The sequence below is a fragment of the Protopterus annectens genome, chromosome 14.part0, assembly GCF_019279795.1.
Source record: "Protopterus annectens isolate FY-2018-M chromosome 14.part0, PAN1.0, whole genome shotgun sequence".
Classification (NCBI taxonomy): Eukaryota; Metazoa; Chordata; order Ceratodontiformes; family Protopteridae; genus Protopterus; species Protopterus annectens.
Window position 1 is genome coordinate 1,035,903,668 of NC_056748.1, and position 21,077 is coordinate 1,035,924,744.

General features: G+C 39.7%; 1 protein-coding gene across 1 annotated transcript in view; it reads left to right on the forward strand.

Annotated features, from left to right (window-relative positions):
- Positions 1 to 204: 204 nt before the first annotated feature.
- LOC122789410 (tumor necrosis factor ligand superfamily member 10-like) overlaps positions 205 to 21,077 on the forward strand; it is a 290,170-nt gene continuing 269,297 nt past the window's right edge. The window contains exon 1 of the mRNA XM_044056839.1: positions 205 to 468. Within this exon, the coding sequence (XP_043912774.1) occupies positions 310 to 468 (159 nt within the window). The 5' untranslated portion in view covers positions 205 to 309. The remainder of the gene's footprint in view (positions 469 to 21,077) is intronic.

Consider the following 21,077-nt stretch of genomic DNA (forward strand, 5'->3'; position numbering starts at 1 on the left):
ATTGTGCTACAATGGATATTCTGTTTTAAACTGACTTGTTTACTATATTTTGACTAAATGTAGGCTGGAAAAGACAAATGTTCTCAGGCTTTCTCTTTCCACTCTCTATGTTCTGTAACATTTCCTCTCTCCACAGATGGGTGTGGCTGTTAGGTTTATTTAGGAACATACCAATGCTACTGTGCTTTTATTGTGTCACTCACAGCCAGGGACTTTCCAGGCTGAGGCCACACTGCTTTCTTTCGTTTACTGACAAAAGCACACATTTTACTTCCTCACTTAAATGCAATTATTCCATAGGGAATCAGTATGATTTCAGGATTACTTGTCCGATGTGAGCATCAAACTCTCCCTAAAGTCATGAAGTTCAACAAAGATTTTAAAATCTGTAGTCTGTTGGTAGTCTTTGGATTTTTATCTTGTTTGGAAATCTGGACAGCAACATACATTCTTAAGCAAGTATATCTGGTAAGCATTTTTATTTTCTTTTATTCATTTTTAAGATGGGTTCACATGTGCATGTATGTATGTGTGTATGTGTATGTATGTGTTGGGGAGGGGATGGAATTTGATTCAAGGAGGAGGAGGTTTGAAAATATTTCTTCACTTATAGGCAGTTTATCCTGTCAGAGAAAGGAAGAAGAAGCTATAAATATATTCGAAGAAGAAAATCAAGAATGGGTTTAAAGGATAGACTGACAAAAAGCTTAACATTATTTTAGTGTATGTAGTAGCCTATACCAAAACATAGTTCATTAATGAAGTCTAGACTGTCAAAGAATTTTTCAGTCTAAGCACGCTTCATTAAAGAACATTGCTGTAGCTACATGTTGTGACAAGTCTGAACAATTTCACATGGCTTTTCCACATTTATAGTTCATGCATTTTATTAACAGGCTGTTTTAACTAGTAATGATCCACTCAAATGGAATAAGGTTGTTCATGTAGTCATCTGGTAATATAAAGAGATTATTCTTTTAGAGGCGATCACACTTTATAAAGCTAATTACACAAACTCTCAGTTAACCGACACCCATGGGGATTGGTAGATACCGGATAATTGTAGTTCCTGGTTGCTTGAAAGTTACTATTAAAATAGGCCTGACTAATACTGTACCCTATACTATTTGTTTGGTTTGACTTGTTCTCAGGTTGTGGAGAGAGGGAATTTATTCCCATCTTCCTTTTTAAAATTCTAAAACTCTAAAAATGTAAGTTATGTTTCTGCAGGGGGGAAACAAAGTGCAACATATGAAAACTGTACTGTATTTCTTTGATATTTTTTTCCGGTTCTTTGCGTTCCGGTTAACTGAGAGTTTACTGTACCTTACTACAACATACTTCATTAGTTTACACAAGAACATATCTGTTGACAGGAGGAGAGGTGAATTGAAAACCCCTACGACTGAAGCAGAAATAAAATATCGATAGGCTTATTGATGACTAATTACTCTCATTTAACAAATCAACAAAGCATTCTTATTTTACAAGACTAAATTGATAAGTTTTAATTTCCTAGGGGGAAGAATAGACATGCTACTTTTAGGTTCCTATTACGTTGTCGAATCCTTGAAACTTTGAACCTGAGAACATCGAACTCAGATGTTCGAAGTTTCAAGAATTCGAACGTAAAAAAAAATAAAAAAATATAAACCCTAAAACCTACCTAACTGTTGCAAGCAGGCCCCCCCCCCCGCTCTTTAAATATACCAACTCTGAGATTGCAATACAGTGCGGAAAGGGAAGATTTCCCTTTACTGCACTGTAGTGCGATCTCGGAGTTGGTATATTTAAAGAGTGGTGGGGGCAGGGGGGCTTGCCCCCCTGCTTGCAATACTTTATTTTTTTGTCTTTTGTTATTATTATTTATTTATTTATTTATTTTACCGTTATCGAAGTTCCGACACTTCGAACATAAGGGTTTGACCTTATGGTGTTCGAAGTTTCAGAACTTCGATAACATAATAGGAACCCCTACTTTTAGAATATAGGCCTTAAGAGTTTAAATGCTTTTCCACTTTTTTAAATGTCACCCTAATAAGCAAATGAAGTATCCCTTTTCAGTTTTCCTCTGTTGTTACTATATCATAACACTGAGAAGATTTGCTGAGCCTGAGTTCTGTACTGGCTTAACTACTGTGTCCAGAAGCAGTTGTTATTTTTCATAGGAAATCTGGATAATTCCCAGGAACCCCTGCAAAAGAAATAACTGTAGATATTTTGATTTTCCTCGTAAAATTTTCATTCATTCATTAAGTTTTCTGACAGCTGCCCTAAATGTAATTGCTTTAGGGATGCTTTGTCTTTTTTACATTATACTGTGTTAGCCCAATTCTGTTAGAGTAAAAAGCCAGGATGTGGTATATAAACTGGGGGATGGGCTTTATTTAATTACTGCAACATGAAATAAAATGTAAATTCTAGGAAGTTAAGCCCCCTAGCCCCATATGAACATAACTAACTGATCTGTTTATTTTATTTTTATTTTACATTTGTTGACCGGGATAGTCCGACTGGATGCATGTCCATTTTCAGCGGAGGCCTGGGGAGAAAAGATCCAAGGGTAAGCAGATACAGCATTACATAATACCAGCATTACATATTACAAACAGATTATTTACAGAGATTACATAAGTAAGCAAGTTAAACAAGTTCCACAGGTTAAAGTTAGTCCTGAGCACAAGTCAGGATTAAATTAAATTACACAGTAAACTGGTTAACAGATTTTTACACATTCGAGTTAGCCAGGCTTGATACATTGACATAGCCAGTTAAGTAACAAATGTTGTTTGAGTCTAGTTTTAAATTGACCTAAGGTGGAAAGTAAGGTAATATCAGCTGGAAGTGAGTTCCAGGATCTACTTACAGAGTTTGCAAAGAGAGAATCACCGGCTGTGTTATTAATTTTGCTAGTCTGAATTAGTAGTTTGTTAGAGGATCAAGCGGTCTAGGATTGTTATAGGGGTGATAATATTTTTAAGTGCAGGAGTATTGTCCGGATTATAGAGGATTTTATAGGCCATAATCAGTTGGTTATACTGGATTAGGCTAGGTAGTTCAAGCCAACCAAGCTGATTTAGATTGATGCAATGATGTGTCCTAAAAGGCAGCCTAGTGGCAAACCTGGCAATGTGGTTGTAGCAAATTGAGAGTTTGTTAAGGACAGTCTTGTTCAAATTCGAGAGTAGAGGGGATGCATACAGAAGGGTTGAAAGAAGGTGAGAGCGAGCTATGGCAATTTTAGCTGGAGGGGTTAGGAAGGCTTTTATTCTGTAAAGTGACCCTAGTTTTTTATTGATGGTTTTGATAGTTTGGTTAACATGTAGGTCAAATTTGAGATTATTGTCTATGATGACACCTAATAGTTTTGTAGATGGGTCAGGGAGATTATTGTGCCATCATTTGATTTTATGGTAAAGGTGAAAGCGGTAGACCTACATGTTGGTGAAAATAACAGCATTTTAGTTTTTGGGATTTAGGATCAGACGATGTTCAGAAAGCCAGTTTTCTATTGTATTAAAGGTGGTCTGGGTAGCTGACCATAACTCTACTGGAGATGTGGCTGAGCAAATCAGAGTAGAGTCATCAGCATATTGGATACAGCTGACTTTTGGGATGACAGTATAAAGGTCATTAATGAAGATGGAGAACAGCAAGGGCCCTAGTATAGAGCCTTGTGGTACTCCGAGGGTGTTAGGTAGAAGGTTAGAGAGTTTGTTCTGCCAGAGGACAGCCTGCTGTCGACCATTCAGGTAGGACTGAAACCATTGGAGGGCTCCAGTATCTGGACAGAATGTTTGCAGGGTGTGGATTAAAAGTTGGTGATCAACCATATCGAATGCCTTGGAAGGATCCAAAAAGAGGGCTGAGGATATATAATTATTGTTGCAATTATGGTTTATGGTGTTAGTAAAGGCTAGGAGGGCTGAAGTAGTGCTGTGATGAGGATGGAAGCCATGCTGAGTGTCTGCCATAAGGCGATTTTGGATTAGGTGGTGCATGAATTGTCTATGAATACATTTTTCCATAATCTTTGCAAGTGGAGAGAGTATAGCTATTGGCCTATAATTGGAGAATTCAGTAGAGCTGCCTCCTTTGTGAAGTGGGATTACATAGGATATTTTCCAGATGGTGGGAATTTTAGCTTCTACTATGGTTCGATTGATTAGTATTGAGACGGGGTAAGCAATAGCATCAGCTGATTTTTGTAGGTACTCTGCAGGGAGTTGATCAGCAGAAAGTGTAGTGGGTTTTAATTTTTTGATCAAGGTACGGATAAGTGAAGTGGCGAATGGTTGGAAGCTGAACGCAAGTAGGATTTTAGGGGTGCTACTTTCAGGACCAGGGGAGCTAGGAGGTAGTTGGCTAGCTAGGGCTTGAATTGTCTCAGTAAAGAATTGGTTAAAACTATCAGAAACATCTTCAGGGGTTTTATCAATAGTAGCAGCAGGGATTGGGGTTGAAGTTTGTCCAGGATGTAGTAGATTATTTAAACCTGCCCAAAACTTCTGAGGGTTATTTTGATTTACTGTCTGTAAATTACAGTAGTATTGTTTTTTGTCTTGTAAAATTGATTTTTTGGTTTCGTTTCTGGATTGCCTGTATTTAATGTGATCTTGAGGGTCTTTAGAAGAACGCCATAAAGCCCATGCTTTGTTTCTATGGGTAATTTTGAGTTTAGACTCTATAGAAAGCCATGGTGCAGTTTTTGCCTTGGTTCTCTTTGAACGAACAGGTGCATGCAAATCAAGGATCTCAAGGAATTTGTTGTTAAAGTATGCTACTGCTTCCTCTAAGGGGAGGTGTTTTAGAATAGACCAATTACATGAGTTTAGTTCTTGCTGGAATTTGGCAGGGTCAAAGTTTTTATTGTTTCTAACCTTTCTGAGTAAGGGTTGTTGGGAATTAATGGTTTTGTGCTTAATTACATATGTGAGAAGGTGATCGCTTAGGCCATTAAGGAGGGTACCAGAGGTGTACAGTTGGGGGTGACTGTTTATGAGTACCCAGTCAAGTATACTTTCGTTTTGGTTGGGTTTACCTATCCTGGTAGGGGTGGATATGATTTGTGTAAATGCATGCAGGTTAATATGGGTGGTTGGGGATTCTAAGGAACAGGTGCCCCAGTCTATGTTAAAGTCTCCAAGTAGTAGGGTTTCTTGGGGGTAGTGACATGATAACCAGTGCAGGATATCTTCAAATGTAGATATATTGTTACCTGGGGGAATGTACATAGAGATGATATTAATGCATTTATTTTTATTAAGTTGCAATTTGGTGGCAAGAATCTCAGAGTTATTAATCTGAGGAGGTTGTATTACATCTATGGTGACATTCAACTCAGATTTATAGAGTACAGCTACCCCACCCCCTTCCTCGAAGCACAATCCAGCCTGTGTATGTTGTACCCAGGTGGTAACACTTCATTGTCTTTAGTGTTAGGTTTTAACCAGGTTTCAGATAAACAGAGAATCTCAGGGGAGTGGACATCCAGAAGTGCATGCAATTCATGTACCTTGTTATTAATGCTTCTAATATTGAGATGACAGACTAGGAGAGAGTTAGTTGGCCTATAAATTGTAGGTTTGTAGCTTAGATTACAAGTAGAGGGGGTATGTGTATCTGAAGTGAGTGGGCCAGGGTTGGGGTGAATATCACCACCAAGTATTAGGTTGAGTCTATATACTTGGTGATGAACTTCAGGAATTTGTTTATTAGTCTGTGGTAGTGTTTGGATCTAGAGCTAATGTGCCTGGGGTTGAGATGTTGATAGACTAAACAAGATGTTGGATAGGATCTGGTACTGTAAGTATGGTTGAAGGTTGAAGGTGGAAGGATTTACAGCTGGAGTGATAGCATGGCCTTTTGGGACCTGAAATCCTGTAAGAAACTGGTTTTCATACAAGGTAAGGAGGTATGGTGTGAACAAGAGGGGTAGTAAAGAGGAGTACATCATTATATGTGATTCAGCTAGTGAGTGAAGGAACTGTTTTACCTGGTGATGCATGGGGAACAGCAGACTCACTGAGCCACTGTCTTTCGGCTTTTCCCGGTTAGGGGTCGCCACAGCTGAACTCCAGTCCGCTAATGATTGGCAGCAAATTTTTACGTGCTGGCTTACCGGGCCTAACGCACAACCTTCAATGAAGGAATGCCATTCACGCATGTCGACACACAGAAGACACTCTAACTGAGAATCGAACGTGCAACGTCTAATTCCATTTTACATTCTTCTAACAGTATGAAACATCATCACTTGAATTGCTAATGCTACAAAATGCTGTTAAAATCTTGTATTCTGTTTTGTGGTTTCAATTTTGTATCAGTGAAAAGAGCAGTTCAGGTTCACAGGTAGTTACTAGGCATGCAGTCAGAAGTCCTCCCCAAATCATTGTCTGGTTAAGTGATTAGCTCAGGGCCATACAGAAGGCAAATGAAAACTGAGGGAATCAAACCGTGTACCACATGAAGTAGCTTGGTAAAGTATAGCTTTAAGCATTTGCACTGACTGCCAGACAATGCAGATTTAGTAATATATTTGAGTTAAACTAAAAGTTACTAGAGAACCCCTTCCACCACTCAGTTTTGATAAAGCAGAATTTCTTCTCACCAAACTACACATTAACAAATACAAATATATAAATATTGTCTGTATCTATATTCCCCCAGACAATAACACTAACATCCTAGATGACATACTCCACTGGTTAACCAATAACCACCCCCAGGAAACCATTGTGCTTGGAGACATCAATATAAACTGGAACTCATACTCCTTAGAATCCCCTTCCACCCATATAAATCTATATGGGTTTACAGAAATTATATCCTCCCCCACTAGGATCAGTAAACCCAATAAAGCAACTTAGACTGGATACTTATCAATGGGCGGCCCCGGTGGTGCAGCGGTAAGCATTGCCACCTCACAACAAGAGGTTTTCTGGTTCGATCCTCGGCTGGGGTGCCTTCTGTGTGGAGTCTGCATGTCCTCCCTGTGGTTGCGTGGGTTTCCTCCAGGTGCTCCGGTATCCTCCCACATCCCAAAGACTTGCTGTAGGTGGATTGGACACTCTAAATTGGCCCTAGGTGTAAGTGTGTGCATGTGTGTGCCTCCTGTGGAAGGTTGGGCGCTGGACTGGCAACTTGACACCGTAAAACTCCACTGCCAATCATGAGTAGACAGGTGATCCACTCTGGTGACCCCTAACCGGGAAAAGCCAAAAGAAGAAGACTGGATACTTACAATAGTCATCCCCATATGTATAGAGGTGGGACTTTCCCTGATGACCTTAGTGATCACTCTCTAACCTACATCATCAGACATAAAACTGATGATCCCCACCAGCCCACTCACAAAACAATTAGAAACAATAAGAACTTCAATCCTGCCAACTTCCAAAATGAACTAAAACATGTAACTGGTCAATCCTAAATCTCCTGCCACTTGATGAAGCAGTAGTATTCTTTATTACTAAATTTCTTGCCGTACTTGATTCACTTGCCCCCGCATGTAACATTAGAACTAAAACTAAAACAAAAACTGCACCATGGCTTACAAAGGATACCAAAGCAAAGGTCAAACTTAGAAATAAAAAATGGGCCACCTGGCATGGCACCAAAGCCCCTCTAGACCATCTGCGATATCGACAAGTTCGTAATGACACAAAAATCCATTCTGCTAGACAAAAAAACTACTATTATAATCTTCAACAAAGACATCAAAACAAACCTCAAAAGTTTTGGGCAGGTATAAATAAACTCCTCCATCCAGGACAATCCACCACTCCTACCCCTTTCACTTCTTCCCATAAATCTCCAGAAGAGATTGCAAACACCTTTAACAGCTTTTTTACTGAGACTGTCCAGATTCTTACTAGCCAGCTAACACCCACAAGCACTAATTCTATCATAACCTCACCCGCTACCCATCTCCCGTTAAGTTTCCAACCAATCCCTATCTCACTTATCCGTTCCCTGCTTAAAAAACTAAAACTGACCACCCTATCTGCAGATCTTCTACATGCAGAGTACCTACAAAAAGCTGCAGATGTCATAGCTTATCTAGTCCTAATCTTGATCAATAGAACCATATTCGAAGTCTCCATCCCTTCCATTTGGAAAACATCCCTTGTCATACCACTCCACAAATGTGGCAATTCCACAGAACTATCAAATTATAGACCCATATACTGCAGTGGTGGTGTGGCGCTAGCGCTGTCACCTCACAGTAAGACATTGTCCCGTTAGATTCTCAGCTAGAGCGTCTTCTGTGTGGAGACATGCATGAATGGGCGTACCTTCATTGAAGGATGTGCATTAAGGCTGGCAGCTCGGCACGTAAAAATCTACTGCCAATCATTACCGGACCTGAGTTCCGCTGTGGTGACCCCTAACCGGGAAAAGCCGAAAGACACAACAACATCAAATTATAGACACACTGCCATACTTTCACCACTGGCCAAAATAATGGAGAAATGTATTTATAAACAACTCTTGCACTATCTCATACACAACAATCTGCTGGCTAACTCTCAGCATGGCTTTAGGCCACACCATAGTACCTCCTCTACCCTCCTCTCTTTCTCCAATGTCTTTAATCATAACCATAATGACAACAAACTATCCTCAGCCCTATTCCTCGACCTATGCAAAGCCTTTGATATGGTCAACCACCAACTGCTCACTGCCACTTTGAAATCCATTTTCTTGAATAACCATGCCATTGAATGGTTTCAATCCTATCTGAATGGCAGACAACAGGCTGTCCTATGGGAGGGAAATGTATCTACTCTACTACCCCTCACCCCTAGAGTTCCCCAGGACTCTTATCTTAGGACCTCTTCTCTTTTCAATCTTTATTAATGACCTTTACTCTTCCATTCCAGATGCTACATGCATACAATATGCAGACGATTCCACGTTGATCTGCTCAGCCTCCACCCCATCTAATCTGCATATGCTATTCCAGAAAACATTTAACACAGTTGAGAACTGGCTCTCATGCCGTCATTTGCTCTTGAACCCTAAAAAAAACAAACTACTATTTTTCTCCCCCACTCACAGGTCAACACCACTTTCCTTTATGATTTCCTCTAATAAAGGAACTGTTATTTCCCCAGATAACCATACTAAACTCTTAGGGGTAACTGTTGATAATAACCTTAAATTTGATGCGCATATCAATCAAACTATTAAAACCATTGATAAAAAACTGGGCTCCCTATATAAAAATAAACCTTTCCTTACCCCACTAGCAAGGACTGCCATTGCCTGAACTCATCTTCTCTCCACCCTTTTCTATGCCTCCTCCCTTTTTACTAACTTGAACAAATCTGAACTCTGCAAACTCTCAAGCTGTTATAATAACATTGCTAGATTTGCCACTGGCTCTACTTACAGAACTCACCACTGTCAAAACCGTAAACCTCTAGTATGGAAATTGACTAGCTCACTTCAGTACAATCAACTTGTAGTAGCCCACAAAATTCTCAACCAACCAGATAATACCCCTGCACTTAAAAACATCATTTATCCCTACAGGAACACCAGACCACTGCGATCTTCTAACAAACTACTAATTCAAACACTCAAAACTAACAACTCAGCTGGTGACTCCTTGTTTTCTAACTTGGTAGGCAAAATTTGAAATTCACTTCCAGATGATCTAACACTAGAACCATCACTAAACCAATTCAAGAAAAATCTGACACACTGGCTTTGCCCCTGCCAGAATCCAGACTAACTTCTCCCATACTATAGTATACAAAACAGTATTTTAAGTAATACCTAGTTGCTTCTATCCGATTGTCTGTAACCATATAAAATTCAGCTATGTCTGACAAGAATTGTTTTTAATGTCCATGCTTAATTTCAATGTAATGTTTTAATGTTTGGAGCTTTTCTCCCCAGGCCCCTGCTGAAAATGGGCATGTATCCAGTCGGACTATCCCAGTCAACAAATGTAAAATAAATAAATAAATAATAAAATGTTTTTTTTTTTTTTGAGCATTTCTTTGTTTGTCTTCCTTACCAAATTACTTTAAGATGGGGAAGTTTATCATGTGCTTCATTTTAAACACAATAAGATAATCACACAATAAGGAACATATTACAGATATTCTCGTTTATCCTACTGACACTTCAGAATGGCATTCATTTCCTAGCTATTTAAAGGAGAATCTGATATGTAACAGTTCTTCCAACCCCCCCCCCCCCACAAATAAATCTTCCCTGAATTGTTATAGAATTTTACCTCCCAAACACTAAGCTCCCTCAACTCAAAATACTTTTTAGCTCTGTAGACTGGTCACCGCTAAATAATGTGAGTGATCCCTCAGCTGCAGTAGATTATTTTCTATGCAACACTTTTTCCCAATACAGGATTTATTATAGCAACTTACTAAAAGAAGGTAAGAGTAGAGGCCTGCCCTTGCTAACAGCTGAGATTAAGAGAAAAATTAGAGCAAGAGATGCTTCCTGAAAGGCCTGGAAACTAGACTAACTAAATACCCATCTTCAGCAATCCTTTCTTAATCATTAAAAAGAAGTTCAGTATTGCCACCAAGACAGCTAAAGCCACATACCTGAGGGGAAAAAACAAAAGATCTAAATCTAAAAGATTTTCGAAAGTATTACGACAACTAACTGATACATTATATAAATCCAACATTAGCAATCTCACCACTTTTGCCAACAATTATGCATGTCATCGACAGCCTTCTATAAGTAATACTACAAATACACTTCCCCCCATAGGAGCCCCACATAGATGAAGTAGCAGACTTCTCCACCAATATATTATACCTTCTTGCCTCTTTTAATGCAACATTCCACTTTCCACAAATAAGCCAAAACAAATCCCTTCCTCAAGAACTCAGCAATTCTGGTGACAATTTCTCCAAGCTCCACCCTAATTTCTTAAGACTGACTACTAAGAAGATAGTGAAACCACTTACTCCTATCTTCAAACCCACCTTAACCAATGCATTTGTCCCTTCTGCCTTCAAACATTCATTCATTATTCCATTACCAAAAATCCCTTCTCCTGAACAACTGAATGAATATAGGCCCATCTGTAATCTCTGTCCTGTTACTAAAATATTTGAAAAAAAATACTACTGTAGAATCAACTACTGAAGCACATTAACTGTTATGGTTTACTATGTGATGCACAGCATGCTTTCATAATTTATTCAGCACTTTCACAGCCCTCATAATGGCTACCAGTACTATATATTGCAATATGAATGAAGGAAATATCACAACAAATCTGGTCATAGATATTACCAGGGCCTTTGAAACTGTCAAGTAATGCTTTGTAATAAGTTAGCTAAACTTAACTTCTGGCATAGTACTATCCACTGGTTTCATGGGGTGCTACAAAACAGAACTTTCCAAATGTATTACAACTCTCTTTCCTCCATGGGTATTCTAAATGTAGGAGTCACACAGCTCTGCATTAGGACCCCCTACTATTTTCCTCTTTATCGATGACAGTCCCACTGAGATTTCTAATCTCAATTTGGTTATGTATGCAGATGATGTAGTCCTCTTGCAATCCAGTAATAACCATTCTAAACTACAAATGAAACTCCAAGAAGACTAAGCTGTGCAACTGGTCTTATTCCAACCGGCTCCCAATCAGTCATAAGAAAACTAATTTAATAATATTCTTATCTACAAAGAAATTACCCAGCATCCCACCTATTTATATAACATGCCATAAAGGTAATGCATTCACAATGCTACTGAATAAAAATATCCAGGATTTATCTTTGACTCAAGTTTTTCCTTTACAGCAAATACTGACTCTATAAGTAATAAAGTACTAACTCAACTTAAGCTTCGCTATAAAATCATGTACCTTTTCTCACTAAAAGCCCAATTAGCTATCATTAAGAATGTGCTAACTTCCTAAACTTGAATATGGTGCACTTTCCTACTCTTACAATCAATTTACAATACCTACAGAATGTAAACAGTGGAAAACAAAATCTGTACATGTCGCCTCCTTGCTCACCCTTTACTCTACCATTGTACTGTACTTAAAATGCGAACTGGCTCTCAGTAACTGATAGGGCCACCTTTCTCTTACGCTCACTAATTTTCAGGCTCCTAAAACAAGATTGCTGCCTACCTCTGAAAGTAAAACTTCCTGTTCTCAACAGGTCTATATTATATTCTCGGATCTGACATTGTCGGCATGAGAATATCGAACGCTCAGAATCTCGAGCGTGTAAAAAAACATACACAAAAAAGTACCCTAATGGGTTTAAGCAGGGGGGCAAGCCATCCTACACCCCACTACTTAAATATACCAACTCTGAGACTGCACAACATTGCAGTAAATGGAATTCTCCCCTTACGGAGAGATTTCCATTTACATGCTCGAGATTCTGAGCGTTCGATATTCTCGTGCCGACAATGTCAGATTCGACATTGTCGGCTTTCGATAATGTAATATAGACCCAATGGGTCTATATTATATTCTCAAAAGCTGACAATGTCGAATACTCAGAACCTCGAGCGTGTAAAAAGACATACACAAAAAAGAAAAAAAGTACCCTAATGAGTTTAAGCACGGGGGCAAACCTCCCTGCACCCCCCACATGGGGGCCTGCACCTCCCACAACCCCTGCTACTTAAATATACCAACTCCTAGACCGCACTACATTGCAGTAAATGGAAATCTTCCCTTACGGAGATTTCCATTTACACACTCGAGATTCTGAGTGTTCGATATTATAGTACCGACAATGTCAGATTCTACACTGTCGGCTTTCGAGAATATAATATAGACCTGTTCTCAACAGTACATATTAACTGACAAGCACACAAGATAACTTTGCTCACCTTTGCTCACCCAAGGTTCAAAACCATACTGGAATAAAGAGCTTTCTTTGCACTGGGCCCTTGACCAGGAACCACTGACCAACAGAATCCAAAAACCAGGAGTCCATGAAAGATTATAAGAAACTGCTTAAAAGCCTCTCCTGTTTGAATTTTCTTGTAGTTGCTGTAGAGACTATGGTTAACTATTATGTCAGCCTACATTGTTAGTCATTCTGACTTTCAAACTTTCTCCAGTCAGGTAATACAACAGAAACTGATGTCTCTTGGCATTTAGTGCACTGTTGTAAATACTAGACATATAACTTGTAATGTTATTAGATGTTTTACTATTGTTCACTGCTCTGTAAGCCCAGGTCATGACTGAAAAAGGGTCAGTTGGCAAGATCACTTACCCGGATAGCAAATAGTAATAAATGAGTAAACAAACAAGAAAGCAATGAAGCGTATGCTTCATCAGTATGAGACAAAACATTTAACTGAAGTCGTCACTTTTATTTCTTACACCACTGGTGATGCAGGGGGTTGTACACTTGTCACTTTGTTTTTAAACTTAGTTTACAAATATGTCACTTTGAATTTCTTCTTAGCATATGTATCACTTTTAAACATTAACAATTTCTGTACATGATCACCTTCATATTAAATTACCTGGGCGCAGTTACAGAAGACTTCTCTAGGACAGAAAAAAATGTTATAATTATGTTTGAGATTTTACAGTGCTCTGAATAGTAGTATCAAACAGCTGTTACTGCTGAATACTGGTGCTATGTACAGAAAACGAAACTCAGCAGAGGAGCTGCTGGGGAATTCCACAGAGGAGGAGCTTGTCAGCCTGACGAAGCAAACATTTACCATGTTAAAAAATGTAGCACAAATGAAAATATTTGCAAATCAGATAAAGTTCCAAACAGTTTATAACATAAAAATAATTGATGGTATCATTTGTTAAAGCGTTATCATACTACGTTTGTGTGCGTGCGTGATACCACATGTTCTTACATATTCTGTGTTCACTGTAATAAATGCGTGTCACCAAAATATTTGCATTGTCTACACTATGTATTTCTGAAGTAATGAGCAGGCATTCTTTATACTGATAATAATCTACAAATGAGTACACACTTTTTGGAAACACGTCTCCTTTGCAGACTGCCAGATACAGTAGCAGTACAACATGCAGACTTTTAACTAACCTGTAAAGTGGATTGTCAGGCGGTGCTGGTTCTAATTGTTTTGTATGTAAACTGTAAAAAAATGCTTTCCAACCTGAATAAGGTAAACTTTTCTGTGGTTAGGATATTATCAGTAAGACAAAAAAGTTGTGAGAATGCAGGCTGGACCTAGGAATGTATGTATACTGAACACATAAGTTCTCATATTTTGGGGTTTGTGAGTTTTAAAGCAAGAAAATATATTTATTTACACGTGTAAACATGATCATTTTACTTTCACTAAGTAGATGTAAAGTACTATGCCCTTACTAGTATACAAAAATAAAATACACTTGAACTCATATGCACCATGAGAAGTTTTTTATAAGCTTCTTTATGACAAAAAAGACAGAGCACAAAATGAATACACCGCATGAAACACCAAGGCTACCAGAAGCTTTAGACCTAAAGGGTATTAGCTCGTATTTGCAACCTGGTATCTCATATTCCCTTAGGTAATGCTAAGGTAAGAAATAGTGGGAGTGGGGTGCTTGCATAGTCTGCCGTTTTATATAGGTGATAGGAATAGCAATCAGTTTGGTCAAAGGAAAATGGGCTTCTTTTTCAGTACAGTTATACACCGACATCAGAGTTGTATTTTATTCACAGTTGAAGGCCTAAAAATGTTCATCTCATTGAATTTAACTAAAAGTGAAATAATTCTAATAACTTTATATTTCTTCTAGAGTAATACACTGTGCTCCTGCGGGAGGGTTATACAAGGAACTTGTTTACTGAATAAAGAGGATAGAACGAGTATGATATGTTGTGTTTTCCTTTTTCATGGTACAGTGGTTAGCTTAGCAGGGACTTGCTAATTTGTCTTGCCTTTTTTCAATGAGGCAGTTGTGACAGATAGCATTTCAAATAGCTGCTTAAGGTTAGTTATTAGGGCAGATTGCCTAAAACTCATTGTCATTTTGCTTTCTGCACCATCAGGATTATCAATAACAGCACACACCAACTCTTCTCAAGGATGTCACTTTGCTTATACACTATGCAGACTTACCCATTAGTACAAGGAAAATGAGACATTGCGTGTCCATATTCATTAAGGATATCCACACCTTCAGGCTAGTTGCACAGCATAATGCATCCGAGATTATCCAAGTGCAGCTAACTCTGGGCAAGACCGCAATCCAAATTGTAGCTTGCTACAGACCCCCCACCATGCTCCAGGATTCCCACTCCTCATTTCTGGATACACTGGAAAATATTAGGGTACAACCCAATACCCTAATAATGGGTGATTTCAACTACCCCACCATTAAGTGGGAAAACTACTCATGTACCAACTCTTTTGCTCAATGTTTTCTGGAATTCATAAATTCCAACGTCTTAGATCAACTTATTCACACCCCAACTAGGGGCAGCAATATCCTAGATGGGCGACCGATGTTCCACACCAGAGGTCAATTCCTTGGTCAGATCCGACCACAAGCTAATCACCCTAGACATCCACATCCCACCCTACCCCCCATTAGAGAAACCACCATAAAAAACTTCTCCAAAGCCAACTTCACACTTCTTAAGACAGAAGTGGCAAACTTCATGACATCCATGCAGACGGACAATAGAGGTACGACTGCTGAATCCTACACAAATGCACTTTATAAGTGCTTGCATGAGTGCATGAATCGTGCTATCCCTAACAGAACCAAGATGCTATCCTCCAAAAAAGGAAGCCAATCTGGTGGTCCTCTGCCATAAACAAACTCTACAACAGAAGAAAGAAACTGTTGCAAAAAAAGAGTAAAATCCCATGACTGGAGGAGCTCCCTGGTCAGCCTCAGTAAGAAGCTGAGATCCCTCATAAAATCCTCCAAAGCTAATTACGAAAACAAAATTGCCACTGACTCTAAAGACAACCACAAAGCATTCTATAGCTATGTCAAGAATCTCAATGGCAACACTCAGATCTGCTCTGAGTTACAGCACAATGGCACTAAATAACAGAACCAACTGATATTGCCAACATCTTGGCAGATAGGTTCAATGCTAACTTTATCCCCCTCTCACCCCCTAGAGGGCCCATCTCTACACCAGAAGAATGCAAAGTTCCTGTAATCATGGCTGCACAGGTAAAAAACATGCTCTCCAAAGCCAAGAACACAGCATCCATGGGACCTGACAATATCCCAGGCTGTGTTCTACACGAACTACAGAACGAACTGGCACCCCACCTAAGTACCATGTTCAATCATAGCCTCACCTCAGGCTTCGTGCCCACTGAATGGTGCACCATGACGGTTAAACCACTCCACAAAGGGGAGCCATGACAGACTCTGGGAACTATCGCCCCATTAGCCTGACGAGCCTGGTCTGCAAGGCCATGGAACTCATAAACAAAGACATTGGTAATCTCCAAAGTCTTGACCCCACCCAGGTCGGATTTGTAAAAGGCAGAACATGTCTCCTAAACCTGATAGACTTCTTTAAAGCAGCCACCAAAGCCATAGATGAGAGTAAGGTGATGCACACAGCCTATCTAGATCTCGCCAAGGCTTTCGACACCACCCCCTACTCTGGAATTATAGATAAACTCACTAAACTAGGTATAAATCCTTATGTCACAAGATGGGTTGCCAACTGGCTCACAGACAGAACCCACACTGTGAAAGCAGCAGACTCCAAATCCGACTTCAGACCAGTGACAAGTAGAGTACCACAGGGTTCAGTCCTGGGTCCTCTCCTGTTTGGTGTCTACTTCTCTGAAGTACAGGCTAACACAGAAGGTCTTTGGCTAACGAAGTTTGCAGATGACTGCAAACTGGGAACCATAATCAAAACTCCTAATGATGTGGACATCCTACAAAAGGGTGTCACTGAGACAGATGCCTGGTGTCAAAGCCATGGGCTGAAGCTCAATGCCAAAAAGTGCATTGTCATCCCCTTTGGTAAAAACTTTGTATCCATGAACTACCACATAGGTGGTAGTCAACTTAACACCAAAAGTGTGATAAGTAGTGTGATAAGAGACCTTGGGACACATGTGGACAGTAGTCTCTCCTTTGATAATCACATTGCCACAGTGGTCAGGAAATCCTTCTACGTGGCACACTTCATCACAAAAGGTTTCTCATCCAGAAAAAAAGAGGTCATTGTTCCCCTCTACTCATCACTTTTGGTATGTACCTCACATGACATCTACAACACTGGAGAGGCCACAGAAATACCTCACAAAGAGGATTACTGGCCTCAAACAGATGCCCTACGCAGACCGTCTCAAAAAACTCCAGCTTTACTTCATCGCATATCGCCTACTCAGAGGCGATCTCTGCCTAACATACAAAGCTATGTCAAACCCAGAGCTGTTGAGCATGCTCCACTTAAAGAAATCCCAATCCCTCTGAGCTACACGCTCTAGGGACCTAAACCTTGTCACCACAATAAACAGAACATGCTGGAGGGATAGATTCATGTCCCAGAGACTTCCCATACTCTGGAACAGACTACCCATCTATGTCAAACAGAGCTCCTCATTAGCACTCTTCAAGAAAATTCTTGATGATTGGATGGGAAATAGGAAATTCACCCCGGGGATCACTTCTGTGGCTCTGCTTGACAGGAGCACAGGAAAATAATTATCTTGGGTGGCGAAAGCCAGGGTACCTTTTTGGCTAGGCTTATATAGGCTCTAGGGCCAATAGCCTAGTAACTACGTATAAACCTATGATTTCCTTTTGCAAACTATTGGATAACAACTGTAATCTGAATAGTGCAGCCTAGAAGGTAGTAAAAGTAATCCCCAGGTATCATCATTGCAGAACAATGAAAAAGAAACATAAAAAAGTTCCTTCCATAAGCTGGCCTTCATTATGACTAAAGTACATTTAGAGTAGTGAAGAACATGTACACAGAGGTCTGCTGTAATGGAAGACACACTTACTGTATATTTGGTTATGTCTGGCCTACACAAGCACTTTGAGACAGGATAAAAGCAATTGGAACTTGCTATGGCCTTTAGAAGTACTTGTACTCAAAATGAAGCCAGATAAATTCATTCATAGGCTATAATTTAAGAGTGCAGTCAGATGCCATAATTTCTATAACAATAAGGATAATATTTTAATAGCTTCATTAAAATGGTACATCTCCCAATGAAATTACATCTAAATGGTGCAGTGCAAGCCCTTGTAAAGAATATAGAATGTAACAAAAGTTTTTTTAACTACAAAACCTTGTGCCACTGATTTAGGTTCATAAGTTCACCTGCATAATTTACTAACAACCAATAGTCTTCAAGATGTTTGAGTGTAACATTTGTGTGCAAATTATTTGCAAAGGCACAGACAAAGACACACACACATACCTACATACACACACACACACACATACACAAACAATATTTTTGATTAAAAGGGAAGTTTATTTTATAATCTTGGAAGTGTGGTATAGCTGCACCTTTTTTGTTAATTATATCAATTTTTCATATTAGGTTCCACAATCCTGTGTTGTAGCTGCATTTTATTTATTTATTTTATGTTTTTATTTACAATTTGAAAATGTATTAGGAGTGCTTTCTCGGCATATTCAATGTATTGCCCTGTGTGAACAGGTAGGTCCTCCCTGTTTTGTTCTGAATTCCTTAGCCATTGTAACCACTATTTTACCCAACAAATTATGCACGAACTGATAAGTTCATAGGTTTTTACTAAGCTAATGACCACTGGAGCCCTTACAAGCCTAGCCATGCACCACAAACCCATATGGACCCCAAGTATCACTGGTGTCAATATGGCCAACGACATGTTAGTAGGGTGGTAACTAAGGGATTTGTACTGAGGTGTTATTTAGGGTAATATTTTTTGTATTAACTTTGCACATGGATAGCCGCTGTCCATAAGGGACACGGGTGCCAGATAGGGGGTAAATTTACAATTTCCCATCCAGTTGCCAAGGTTTTGTTTGAACAGGGGCAAGGATGAACTGTGTTTTACATGGATGGGGAGCTTATTCAATAGTGTGGGGATCCGTTGGGACACATATCTGTCTCTCTGGCACATTCTGTTTTTGTAACAAGTGAAGTTCACATCCCTGGATCTGGTGTTTCTGGTGCTGTTTATTTTGTGCATGTGCAACAGATCCATCAGGGCTGGATCTGAGGAAATCCTGTAAGCCAGACAAAGATCTCCTCTCAGCAGACTGTAGGACACTTAATACTGAGACAGAGCCTTTGGGCAATCAGTGTAGAACAGGGTATTATTCACGCCCTAAATTACCATGGTGAGAAACTTTTGTAGGCATTCCAACTGTTGCAAGTGGCTGCTTACAGGTACATGCCAAATGGTGCACTGTACTCTATGATAGGTCTGATACGGGCCGAGTAGAGTGGTACTATAATTACCCTGGACCTGGATGCCATACTCTTATCTATTAAGCTGAGAGACATAGAATGATTTTCTTACTATTTTAGATATGTGTTGGTCAAAGGCCAGACTGCTGTCTATCAATGTTCCCAGATCCCTTACTACTTGGTCAACTCTTATGGACATTTTATCAATGCAGTAATTAACTTCAGTTGAGAGTTTCCCAAATGGCATTATACTGCATTTTTTGGCATTGAGTTTTAGCCCATGATTTTGGCACCAGTCATTTTTCTGTGTTAACCCCTCTTGCAAGATGTTGCTGTCTTGTCTCCCAATTTACAGTCATCTGCGAATGTGGCAAGCCAGATGCCTTGAACATTAGCCTTGACTTCCAAGACGTAAATGCCAAACAGGAGTGGGGCTCAGCACAGGCCTTGGGGTACTCTGCTAGTGACTGGTCTCTTGGTGGAGGTGGTCTCATTAATCCTTACTTCTTGGGTGCTGTCTGCGAGTCAGCACTCAAGTGAATTATATAGGGATTTATGCTTAGCTCAAGCTAACAATGTCATAGTGGGGCTGTATCGAATGCATTGGCCAGGTCAGGTTATGCAGTATGCGCCTAATACATTTGCAAATGTATTAGGAGTGCCTTCTCAACATATTCAATATTCAATGTATTGCCTTGTGTGAACAGGTAGGTCCTCCGTATTTTGTTGTTCTGAATTCCTTAACCAATGTAAACACTATTTTACCCATCAAATTATGCATGAACTGATAGGTTCATAGGTTTTTACTAAGCTAACGACCACTGGAGTCCTTACAAGCCTAGCCACATACCACAAACCCATACGGACCTCAAGTATCACTGGTGCCATTTTGGCCAATGGCATGTTAGTAGGGAGGTAACTAAGGGATTTGTATTGAAGTGTTATTTAGGATAACACTTTTTGTATTAACTTTGCACATTGACAGCCTCTGTCCATAAGGGACACGGGTGCCAGATCGGGGGTAAATTTACAATTTCCTATCCAGTTGTCAAGGTTTTGTTTGAATAGAGGCAGGGATGAACTGTGCTTTACATGGATGGGGAACTTATTCCATAATGTGGGGATCTGTTGGGACACACATCTGTCTCTCTGGGACGTTCTGTTTATGTTGCAAGTGAAGTTCACATCCCTGGATCTAGTGTTTCTGGTGCCAAGTCTACCAAGTTAAATAAGTACAACCTTCCCTTAAAGCCAAATTGGGATGGGTCCAGTGTCTGTAGTTTGCCAATGTCCTTATTTAGCATTTGCTTGATAATTCATTTCATGACTTTGCATATTAGGCTTGTTAGACTGATAGGTATGTAGCTCCCTGGGTCACTTGACAGTCAGCTCTTGTGGAGGGGAATGATTGCTGCAGTCCTCCATTCACTTATGTTCCAAGTATGTCAAGTGGTTTTGATAGGTGTGTTTTTGACTGTTCAGGAGGCAACCAGGGATGTTACTGGGATGCACAGAAGCCACGTTCTTTGCTTTAGCAAGTGCTGTCAGCTCCTGATTCAGGGGATTTCAACTGGAGGAGTAGGGGGTGAAGTTAGAACTGAATTTATCAACCAGTAAATTTATGTCACCCTGATCAGTGAAGGTGGTTCCGTTCACCATCAGTTCAGCACTCTGCTGTATGTTACCTTTAAGGTTCCGGATGTAGCTGAAGAAGGCCT